The sequence below is a fragment of the Micropterus salmoides genome, unplaced genomic scaffold, assembly GCF_014851395.1.
Source record: "Micropterus salmoides isolate LMB-PRFRI ecotype aquatic unplaced genomic scaffold, ASM1485139v1 Ms_hic_scaffold_13, whole genome shotgun sequence".
NCBI lineage: Eukaryota > Metazoa > Chordata > Actinopteri > Centrarchiformes > Centrarchidae > Micropterus > Micropterus salmoides.
In genome coordinates, this window is record NW_024040374.1 from 27,439,454 (window position 1) to 27,451,970 (window position 12,517).

Genomic DNA, 12,517 nt, shown 5'->3' on the forward strand with positions numbered 1-12,517 from the left:
ACTTTTTTTTCACAATTCAGATAAGGTGTTATTCCCAGTCAGTCCTCCAGAGCATTTCTTTTATATTTTGCAAGCAGACCTCCTATGCTTTAAGGAGACCAGAAATATACCATGACTGTGTGCTTGCGAATGCTTCCATATTCTACTGCTGGTGAGTGTGGCAGCACAGCAGCAGCAGGCTCTTACTTATAATTCATTTTTCTGTTGAACATTATGCATGTATAAGGAGCGGGCCTACAAAAGCTGTGGCCTACATATTGTATGCAAGTGAGTCTGGAAACAGTCCCACTGTGGCTTTCAAATGCCCATCCCACACTTGCTGGTGCTAAGTGTTAAATTCAGCATTTGATGTGGGTGTTTTCATATTATATAGTAGCATGTCGTCGTGATGGGGTAACATTTGAAGGACAGCAAACAGATATACTTGAGCGTTCCCATCTGGAATGTGGAGGCCATATCTCAGCAGCCAACATTACCAAACCAAATGAGCCTTAGTCCTGAATGCGTTAGTACTCTGGTACCATCTCCTGAACAGTGAGTATTATTACTGTGCCACTAATAGATGTATTTTGAGTCATGTTCTTCATGACGTGAAGAGCTTGTAATGGCTTTTAAACAATAGATGGGTGGCTTAAAGCTGCAATGAATCTCCCGAACATTGTTCCAAATGACCTCAATAACCAGAAATCACATGTAAATAAAACTACATCAACCTTATAAAGCTGACATGGCAAATGTGTTAGCAGTTGTCTATTCAAACATCCAGCAGATGCGGAGAAACATCCGCTTTCATGTTTCTTTCCAACAAATGAGTCCAATATTCATTCTAGCTCTGTTTTGGTTTCCACTAATTCCTGAGGGAAACATGTAGGTGTCTAGGAATGCTGATGAGAGGGTGAGACTGACCCAAAGCAGTAAAGTCAAAATAATGAGCTACAGGGTGCTACAACGCTCTGTAGACCTTAGGTAAAACTGCAGTTTGGTACTAATTCTCTGTAAAATAAAAACAGTGATTGAGTGAAACAGCTTTAAAAATCAAATCTTAAAAGATACCACTTGGATAAGAAAGCCAAAGACGTAATATTGGTGAGTCCAACTTGCTCCGGGAAGAGCAGGCTAAGTCATTGTTATTTCTTCAAGGGACAGCACAAGAACAGCATATACCTGACAGCACGTCTTAGGGTGATTCTATGGGGTCTCAACTGTTTTATGATTTATACTGAAAACATGTAATGTTCACTTGTCAACTTTAACTTTAACTGCTTCACCAGAACACAACACAGTGATAAACATGAGATCAATCTCACTTAAAAGACATAATAATCTAAACCACAAAGCTGAATGGGACAACATTGTTTGAAATTGTATTGAGCGAGCGTGCCGCAGCTGGCTGCAAGTAATCCTTGCGGGCAATTGTGCCCCGTCAAAGTATGTTCAAAAGTGCTCGTTTCTGCCGCTGACAGGCTCAGATTGCTACTACAAGCGCCTGACAACATTATGGAAAGGATCCTTTTTTGACAGACCTTTTTTGAAAGAGTAAGATCAAACCCACTTGTCAAACCCACCAGACTCCCATAGTAATTTTACCTCTGGTCTACCACTGCCCCGGTGGTTAGTTTGTGTTATTGTGTGACTTTGGTGTTTTTCACCCCTTAAAGCACCAAAGTCACACAATAATATAAAGTAACAAAAACAATAAAGTCATTCAATAACACAAACAAATTATTTTACCGAGGCAACAGTAGACCAGCAACTCCCATGTTCTGTGAGGTAAAATTACTGTTTTTATCAATGGAGTCTGGTGATTTTCATGAGTGCTATAGCAACTGTTTGTGGTTAAACAAAAAATATGTTACTCTAAAATACATCTAGCTCGGTAAGGATCCTTTTAATTACAATCTGAGGCTGTCAGCATGCACGCTTCCTCAATACTGAAACAATTAAGAAAAATGTTGTCACATAGAGAAACACATGGGCAAAAGGGTCAAGGTTGAAAAATACTGAAGTTGCTCTTTAATGAAACCAACCCTGATTGATAAAACTTATTCTAAACACAATTTATTAACAAAATCATGGAGTGGCACATTTCTTTGGCTACCTTTTTCAAATCAACATGAGTATGGTTTGATTAAATTTGCTTTATGACTCTGTCATATTAATGTAAATGCCCAGCATTTGATCTAGGTCAAGAACCCTCTTCACATTCTCTCTCTGCAGACCTGCAGTGGTAATAACACTCAGTGACTGCAGGAAATTGTTCTCAGAGAGAGCAGAGGACTGTGATCTGTAGGCTCTGACATCCACCATAAATACTTTCCTAACCTGTCCGTCCTTAATTTAAAACTGCCAATTAAAGGGAGCAGAGAGTCTAATGTGAATGCTGTTTCACCTACAGAAATTAACAAATGTAGGACCTTTCCTCTGAAAGAAACACACATTGAACCATAGTGAGAAAACTTAAACTTGTTCCTTTGTTGGTTTTCTGTCTAGAAATACATTTCAGTATACAGTCCATGAATGCTTGCTTAACTTGAAGAAGTTATATAATATTCTGTGCACCATGCTTATTAAAAGTGCAGGTACACTTTCAGGCTATCTGACGCGTGTATGTAACCTAAGCCTGTCTCTGTCGTTCCTTCAGTAAAATCAATAGTATTCACAATGCAATAACAGAGGAGCTGCACCATTAAGTGACAATGTCAGCAGAGGCACAGAGCTGCTGAGGAACTGTCATCACCTGCCATCCATCACCACACCTCCACCATACACAGCTCACTCCCACATCCATTATGCCTCATTAAAGACAGAGATTAGAAACAGGAAGAGAGATAAGGGTAATTGGCTGAATGCGGGTGATGCATTATAACCAGGACATATGGCTGACTGCAATAAAAAGCAAAGGGGTGATCTCATCAGTTCAGAGGGCTGTTGGATTACTGAGTTTATTACTGAGGCCGTGCAGTTTGCAAAGGCTGGACAGTAAATGCTGGGTGGGCTATAATCAGAGAAGCACAGGGAGACAAATGGAGGCATTCCACCACTACACCAAGGTCAGCATCTGATTTATGTTTAAGTTAGAGCAGATTAATGCTGCCGTGTTGATCTGGACACCCTGTGAGACAGCTTCACACTGAAGGAGTAACGACAGCGCTTTATGCACATGGCAAAATCAAAGGCAATTTCATAGTTCACCCACTGTTACCATAGAGATGGCATCCTGCTTTGTGTGTTGAGGAGAATGTGAAGGGCTGGTGCTGTCAGAGGAGCAACAGTGATAACATCAAACGTCGCTGATTTACTGTATATACACAAGAAACATGTCTTCAGACTTAGTTTTAGTTGTAGCAACATTCAGGAACAAGCAATTGTGATTGATGACAGCAGAAGTATTGTATACCTAGGTCTATTTAAGTGACAGGTCTTGTTTACCTAGGATTTCTCTCTAACGAGTTTAATTTCAGCTGCCAGATCATATTTTGAAAATGAAAAAGTCAAGTACAGAACGGGTTATTTTACAGGAGGGATTCACATTTTTTCATTCTTAAAACAATCAGGTGCCTATATACCCATTTCTAATGCGATTTGTCCCCCATCACTCACATTGGCAGTAGGAAGGGAGTCTCTGAATTGTCAGTATGAACAGAAGGAATTATTACAGCATGTAAAAACATTTTAAATGTACATATGAGTGTTGTTTTAAGACATACTTGAAAAAATGTGAACCTATCCTTTAATGACAGATATAGCATCATTTGAACCAGAGGTTTTTGAAATGTGAGCCCCCCCCACCCCCCAAGGAGAGGCAAAGATATTGCATGAGGTAACGGGGACAGGTGCATCCTGGGACAGGAAGTATCGGAGTCATAAAACAGTGACATGATTCACATATTTTTAGATGGAGTGCAATTTCCCGAGAACTTCATTAGAACATCCCAGATGTCCATCGCAAATAAACATCCACATCCATAAACATCCATAAGTTAGAAACCACAGGGAAAAGACTTTCCTTATAACTCCAGAGCTTGCCTAATAATAATTCCATTTTTACGTTGTCTTCAGTATCAAAGTAATCCAGTGACACCTGTGTGTACATTCATCAGTGCATTACAAACAGGATCTGCTAATAGCTAATTCTGCATACTAATTTACTTTTAATCACATTTTCCAAACTGTAAACAAGTATTGGCAAAAAAAAAAAGCAGTTGTGTGGGAGCCAGTGTCAAACTTCAAAAACATTTGATTTGAACTAATGATTTCCAAGTTTTTTTGTCTTTTATTAACATTTTATTAGGATCTTAGGATTATTTTCTCTCTACGTATCATATAATATATACATAGTCTTTGTATGCATGGGCTGGGATAGTCTCTGTTGTTAGGTTCTTTATATATGTGTTTTATCTGCATTTATTTTTGTATTCTTTCCCTTTAAAAGAAATAAAATCGATAAAAACTTTAATAACAAGAGGATAACTGTAGGGGTTTAAATCAAAAGAGCTAAAAAGCCTTATTTGAGAATGAAAACAATCAAAGTACAGTGCAGACATATTATGCTTGGAATGCCTCTTAAAACTGAAGACTATAAAAATCATCTAAAAGAGTGAGTGTGAAGTGTAGCCGCATCATTGTTAACCACACTGGATATTTTTACAGATGTAAAAGTCAATGCGAGGAGCCCAGACAGCCTGAGGGCTCTCTTTAGTTACTGATGAAAATTACAACTAAAATCTGTCTCAGCTGCTGTACTTATCTCCTTTGACATCAGGGATAAACATGTGCCTCTCTGTGTTAGCAATTAATCTACAGAGAGCACACTGAGTCAAATCACTCCTTAAATGTAATCAAAACAAATAAATTCTACACTGTGCGTGTGTTTAATTCTAATTTGTAAGACTGAAAAACGATCTAGGATACTCTCAGTAGCTGGGGGATATTTCAATTATTTAGCAGTATTAAATGCTACTTCCTGAAGAATACAATGTTAGAGGCTGCAGCTCCTGGCAAATCTTCCACAGGTGGAGCTGTGACATGCTCAGGCGACAGCAGCAGATATGAGGTGCCAGTTAGCAGAGTTGTTTGCAGCCGCATCACAGGCTAACAGATAGCTGGATGTTGACATTCCTGTCGCTGCTGTAAATGAGCAAATCTGACTAACCACCATAGACAAAATTGCAGGCGCCTACAGTCTAACTGGCCTCCTGCACTTCTCAGCCGCCAGGGCTGCAAAACAGCAAGAGTGTCGTGCTAAAAACACATTTAATTGGAAAGGGAAGTGACTGCTGTTTAAATAGGTGCCAGTGTGCAGAGTTCACTTCTGGAACTCCTTTCATTTAAAAGCAAGCAGTGAATGATGCTATCACATCAAGATTAAAATGAGTAGTCTGTTCACATATCATTAATAAGATCTGTTTTTCATATGATGAAAAGGGGATTTTCATATAATGTAAATGAGTCAAAGGATACTCCCTTCTTTGCTTGTTTCTTGCATACTTTCCATTCCTGGAAGAGCAGCTGCCACACGCCGAAACAGCTGGAAAGAAAGAAACAAAATGAAGGCACTCTGTTTGTAGACTGAATCAGGGTTACATAACATGAACACTTTCTTTGTGTGATTTATCTAACAACTGGCCTCGGATACACAGTTAATTTCTGGTGACAATAGTATCCAGTGATTTATTATCCAGATAATACCCAAACACTGCAAAACACTTTTATCCATGCAGCCATTTATTACTATTTGTTTTACTTGTATATCAACTAGGAATATACAAGAGTTGAAAATAAAAACTAAATTGATGTAATTTTTTTAAAACAATAAAAATGTCATGTTAACAGGATGATTTGGCTCATCAACAGGTAGTCTTACATTACATTAGTAATAAGTTGATAATGAAAGAGTGTGTTGTGATGACACAGCTCAACAGCATGAACACTGCAGCCTTTGGAGGCAGTACTGTGACCTTTGTTTTGCAGGTTTCACACAACCATGTTCCATCCTGTCCACAGTCCTGAAGAAAGGTGAAGAATAGCCTCGTCTGTTTGCAATGCTACGGGCTGCGAGAGGCGGCTGCAAGCAACACCATTCACTGACAGACACAATCCAGCTTGCCTTCATCTCACTATTTATTAACTTAACAGACAGTCGTTGTTTTCGACCACAAGCATCTGTTCAGAGACAAATCACTGTCGTTCAGCCGGACTGTGCTTTTCTTTGTATCTGCGACCCACAAATCTCTCTGAACCTCAGTTACTAATTCAATGTCACTAAAAAGGAATGAATACATGCACAATTCAGTCTTGGCGAGATGCTAATAGTGTCAGCATGGCCTCACACAGGAAGGCAGTCTCACCTGTGTTTACCTGTGCTTCTCTGAGGGGTATTTGTATGAAAAACAAGAGACCTGTCCCTGTTTTGTTTGAATTGTGTGCACGCACATGTGGGGATAAAGGCACAAAATTTCAGACAGTCTCTCCTGGAAGGCATTCACGGTGTTGCACTCACATGAAAAGTGTCAAAAATAGCAGTGTAAATAATTAAAGAAAGAGAGCTCGAGAGAGAAATTCAGACCCTGCCTACTCTCTCACTTCTGCACACCTGGCCAATTGCCTAAAGGCTGCCAGTTAGCAAACATGGATGTAAAGCATGCATGTTTCAAATAAATAAATACATAATCAGCTTTACGAGGAAAGTGATGACATAATTGTTTCAAGAAAATCTGTGACCAAGAAACCTGTTATGTAAAAACATGAAGCTTCTGTCATGAAGAATGTTTCTTCATAAACCATGAAGTCAAAACAGCGATCAGTGGGACATTAAAATGAATACTATCATCATTTATGGTTATATGTCCGTAATTGCAACAGTCACTCATAGGCGGGGGGAGGGGAGGGGGGGTGATTCTAAATCAAAGACTTACCATATCTAAGTACCAAACTTACTCTGAACTCACCTGTTTGACGTTGTAACCCGTCTTGGCGCTGGTCTCTATGAACATGACACTCAGCTCTTTAGCCCTCTGTTCACCTTCTTCAATTGTGATTTGCCTGTGAAAAGAGGGGATTATCATCAGAACATTTCAGATTAATGCATTAGAGATCGTAATGAACTGTTTACAGAATGCAGTCACAAAACAGAGGCCGGTTATCTCATATTAACGTTTAACAAAGACAAGTAGACACTACACAAAGACTCAGCTGAAGCTCCTGTTATTCTAGGCTAGTGAGGCTACACCAGACTTAATTAGCTAATGATGGAGAATGATTAATTACATTGTCCGGCAAGAAATTAATAACAGCCAATTTGCATTACATTTTAATGAATCTGGCAGTGATTGTTTGGCTCTCGCTGCGAGACTGTGTCAGGTGTCCATTAACACAAACAGAGTTCTGCTGACTCCACAGCCTCCGCACAGCCAGCAGGTTCGCTCAGACGACTGGCTTAAATCAACCTGCCACTGGTCTTCTGGGAAAACCATGACATCACCAGTCTGTCTTCTTTATTCCTCTCAACACAAAGGGAATCTTAGCTGTGTGCTTACTCAAAAACACCACTCTTTACTTTCAACTTACATCTGTTTGGTGTTACATCTATTGAAACATACACACCGACAAGTTATCCTGTTGTGCAAAGCACCAAACAGGGCGACAACTGATCCTCATCTCTTTAAATAGCTCCCCCTTTGCATCACAGCACAGAAGAAAGACAAATTCAGTCTTTGTGAGATAGAACAAGTAGTTTCTGCAGTGAGAACAAAAACACTGCACTGAAGATGTATTTACATAATAACACCACCTGACAGAGTTGCACCAGTACTGCTGTGGCTATTTCTGGATGCATGCATCTCAGTTCCAACTTAAACAACAACGAGGGTTATTCATCTTCAGACAGGCAGTTGGCAAAAAAGAAATGTGGCAGCCTAGCAACATTCATGCACGCTAGCGGGCGTTTGGAGTTCTCTCCTAAACATGACGTCAGCTCTTACCACTGGTGATCACATCTCTTCAACAGGGTATGCAATTAAGGGAGCAGTGCCATTTGTATCCATGATCATTACAAACTCAAGTAAAACAAAGCTTGCTTCTTTTCCTTTGCATTGTTTTGTACTGTATCCACTACAAATCTTGAGTGTTTATATTCAAGTTTATGCAGGTTTAATATAAGCTTCAACACAGCACTGTATTATTTGGGTTATCTGTTTGTCTACGTTATGACTTCTTGAAATCATTTTCATATCTGATCACATCAGCCCCCTGTGAAGGCTCCAAATCGTTAAGGCTGATTGTATTAAGTGAAAGTACAATAACTTAAACGTAAATGTAACCAGTACAGTTTAAGTCCCAGAGCTGACACCTGTCGGTCTACAGCATATCAGGCTCCACTTGGCTGATGCTGCCTGGTACATTAGGTTTCCCTTATGCAGGGCTTCAGGGACTCTGCAGCACCTAAACTGTGCATACTTTAACTCCCCTTAGCACTGAGCGTTGTGAAAAGCTCAGCCACGCATGAATGAATAAACCAACAAACACCTCCGGAGCAAATGATAATCAAAATGCACCATATCACAGTAATATACATAAGTCTCTGCTTCTTCTCAGCTATGTCAAAGGTAGGGCACCAGTGCAGATAAAGTGAAAGACAATGTAACAAAATTGCAGCATTGACTTATTTTAAGATGTTTTTTAAAGGTCCAGCCACACTCACATCCACCTAGAAACAGATTTAAGATGTCACAGAGAAAAACACTCCCTTCCAGACCTTTATCTCTACCTCATTTTGAAGGAAGAGATAAAGGTCTAAAATGCACAAGCACTACTTATTCTTTTTCAGTTGATGCATATTTCTACATTGTCACATAGTGAATCCAAATAAAATTGACTATTTAAACCTCCATCTCCTGTAGCATCACTGGAGCCAGTGAACACAAATAACAGTACATTCACTGGCATGTCCAAACACATTTGCATGACGAGTGTCAAAATGATCAATCTCAATGTCCTTTTCCTGCAATAAATGAAAAAAATAGGTAGAAAAAGTGAACTCATTTATAAGATTCACAATGATGGGTCAAGACAATGCAGTTGGAAATTGGAGTACTATAGTTAAAAATAGCCATTTTATTTTTCCGTACTGATTTGTGCAAAAAGCTGTCAGGCTCAAACAAACAGCAAAACAGCTGATTTACCTGTAACAAGAAGCCAACTAGCAGAGGACGCTGAGGTGACGTTAATATCCTTTACTTCTTTGTCATGGAACATTTTCTGGAACTTTAACTTCCGGATCCCATTATGACTGAACTAAATTGCAGTTGCAAGATAAATGACCCAGAAGTTAAAAGGTTCAGTAGTTTTCAGTTCACTGTTTTTCCTGGAGGCTAACATTTTCAAAATCATTTCTCTCAGCACCACACGTTCTTTTGACTAGCTCAGCTCGCAGGATGCATTTAGACATAACAGAAGATAAAACCTGAATTTCAGGCAACAAGCCAGCTAGTTTACAGTTCATTGGTGAGTCTTAGGTTGATAGCATCTTAAATATTCTCCTTACTACATTGTGGAAACAGATGGGACATTGTATACTGGTCCAGTCTTACTATGCCTTTGCAATCCCAATCTCAAAATCGAAAGCTTTTGCCTTTGATCTGCTGCCATGGCAGCCATGAACCTTTACTGACAGATCCAGTGAGATTCATCCTGGAAACTGCCATCCCCAGCAGTTTTCCTGCTTTCCCTTCAGTCAGTTACGGATTGAATCTAAGACACCAGTATGCCAGTGGGAATCTCTTTCTGCAGCTCCAAGTTTATCCTCGACATGTTAATGCAGTAAAAGTTATTGTTACTGAATGGGCAAATAATATGGACAATAACAATTAAATCGGTGCATATGTGCACATATGGTTACTCACCACATAAATATCAAAGAGAAAGAAAGTAATAATAATAATAATTTTATTTATGGAGCAGCCATCTGATGCTAAGCTAAAGGACACCCCCAATCACACAACACCAAGTTAGGAAGTCTCAGAGCAGTGTCATTACTTAAGATGACAGAACAGCAACAATATGGTCATATTAATGGACCACATGAAGTGTGGTTAGCTCAGAAATCTGCTACTAATGACAACTAATGAGTGATCTTCATGTATATACTGAGAAGTAAAGCATGTATACTCAGATATGATATTTCCTAAAATACATAACTCATGTGAGATAAAAGGTAAATATATAATAATGTGTTTAATTATAACTAATTATTTAAAACAAGACCAAGAGTCTATAGCCATGCTAGAAGCTCTGTGAGAATGTACTTAGGTACATTGGTGTATTGACATAAATCATCAGCATGCTAACATGCTAATGTTACTTTGCTAGTTAATGTTGTGCAGTGTAAACCTCACCAGACACTGTTACAGTTGTTCAGTGCTTCAACAGCCACTGCACATTTCTGCACTGACACATGAATAAAGCGAATTCATTTAGCATGTTTTTATGTATGTGTTAACTCTCTCTGATAAAAGGTATAATGCATCTCAAAAGACTTTGTGGTCAAATAGAGCTCTAAGAGAATCAATAAAAAAACACACAAACACCACATTAGGTGATAACAGAGGAACAGGACTTTTACATGAAAAAAGGAGGCGATATAAGAACTGACAACATTACGATTCAATTCTTCCTTTAATTTCTGCTTTTCTTCCTCTGCTGTTATGTTTCTGCTTCACGTCATTTCATTTGTACCCTGTTCCTCTAAGCATTCTCTTTTCAAAGTAATCTATCTTTCCTTCTCAGCTTTCAACAGCATTTTCTCACTGTTTCCTGATGAACGATAGTTAGATCAGCTCTATACGTACTGTATATGTATATATGAAAAATATTCCCTTGTGAACACCATTCTTGATTGCTCAAGTGTCACCAGGGGCTAAATCACTGAATAACGTCCCCAGGCAAGCTGTCATTTTCTCATTTCGAAGCAGTCAGAGCAGTATAATTGCCTAATGTCCGCTAAAAATAACCAGTTCGGCTGTATGTATTCATTTAGATATTTGATATATCATGCCTGTCTTCATGTAACATTGTGGTAGGTGGTATTAATATTAAATTCATATGGTAAAGTATTAAGGAGTTGGTCTCAAGGTAATCAGTTCTGTCTCATTAACATACAGATTTATTCGGCAAGACGATGTGACAGCTAATCAAACCATCTACTCTGCAGGGGAGCCTGTGGAGTCAGCCTGATGTTTTGATCGTGTTTTGTTATTGAGGTATTGTGCTCAACTAAATGTTCCTACAGACTGACAGACACCGACTGACACTTTGCACATCACAGTTGCCATGGCGTTGAGACATAAAAGAAAACGCTGACTAAAAAGACAAAAGGTGACTGACGTAATGCCGTTAGAAGGCAGGTTCAGTAATAACTACATACCTCTTATCTGCCAGGTCTGTTTTATTGCCGACAAGCATAATGATGACATCACTTCCTCTCTCTGTTCGCACGTCCTCAATCCATTTCGACGTCTGCTGGAATGAATTAACATCTGTTGAGGAAAGGGAAGAAATAACGTCTTTGACAACATTTGCGTATTCATCACAGCTGGCAGGAAGTAATTTGAAATCTGCTGACATAAAATGAATCAAAGAGTTTTGCATTTTATGATATGTATAAATTATTAATCAATGAAGAAGATCCAGATAAACCTCATGCAGCAGATCATATTAATAATATCATGATCTGAAGATATTAGCTGATGGATGATGCTGTATGATGGAATTACACAATAAATCCTTATACTTATTATACTGCACATGCTCTGACATATGTTAAAGTTCTAAATAAATCCCTTTGACCTTGCCAGGTCCATTGAGACTGCGCGCTTGCTGGCATGTAGACTGATGGTCGTATTGTATTCTTGGACTGGGGATTTGATGAGACAGACCCCAAGACATTTTCAGGTTGAAAAAGAGCCACCCCAGACAGACCTGTTTGGGGGGATGGTAACCCTAACGCCCCACAAAATAAGGAATTAAATTCACTTCCTGAGGGCAGCCATGTTGTGCTGTGTTTTGGTCTTTGCTTTTTCAATTAAGCAGAAGCCACTGACAGATTTGAGAGAGAAAAACGTCACTTTTTGTCATGGAAAACAATAAATATCCTTATAAAACCAACTGAAAATAAATGACATGGTTTTACAGGGTATTACTTCTTTGTATGAGCAAGGGCCACCTTATAAATACTACTGCTGAATACTGCTGTTTCACTGCACTACTACTGATAAGCAGAATATAACAGCAAGGTGATACAAAGAAACATGACGTTAGCAGTGCACTTTTTCATGGTGAACGTTTGTTTGATGGGTTGTTCAACAAGCTCAGGGGCAGAAAGGCGAGTGTTCAAGTTTTTTAGTTGTATAAGAAGGACACTTAAGCAAAGTTAAGAAAGTTAATGTGGGTTGATATTCAAACTCTGTGGCTCTTGTGTTGTGTAGCAGGCTGCTGTCTGGCTCAGCGTGACCGTCTGCTCTCA

The 12,517-nt window shown here is 39.1% G+C and overlaps 1 protein-coding gene across 2 annotated transcripts in view; it reads right to left on the reverse strand.

Moving 5' to 3' along the window:
* The window catches only part of rab6ba (RAB6B, member RAS oncogene family a), a 49,933-nt gene that overhangs the window by 3,027 nt on the left and 34,389 nt on the right, over positions 1-12,517 (reverse strand). For both annotated transcript variants that reach the window (XM_038716695.1, XM_038716697.1), the window contains exons 5-7: positions 11,420-11,531; positions 6,948-7,041; positions 5,461-5,527 (exon numbers count right to left, since the gene is read on the reverse strand). In XM_038716695.1, the coding sequence (XP_038572623.1) occupies positions 5,461-5,527; positions 6,948-7,041; positions 11,420-11,531 (273 nt within the window). The remainder of the gene's footprint in view (positions 1-5,460; positions 5,528-6,947; positions 7,042-11,419; positions 11,532-12,517) is intronic.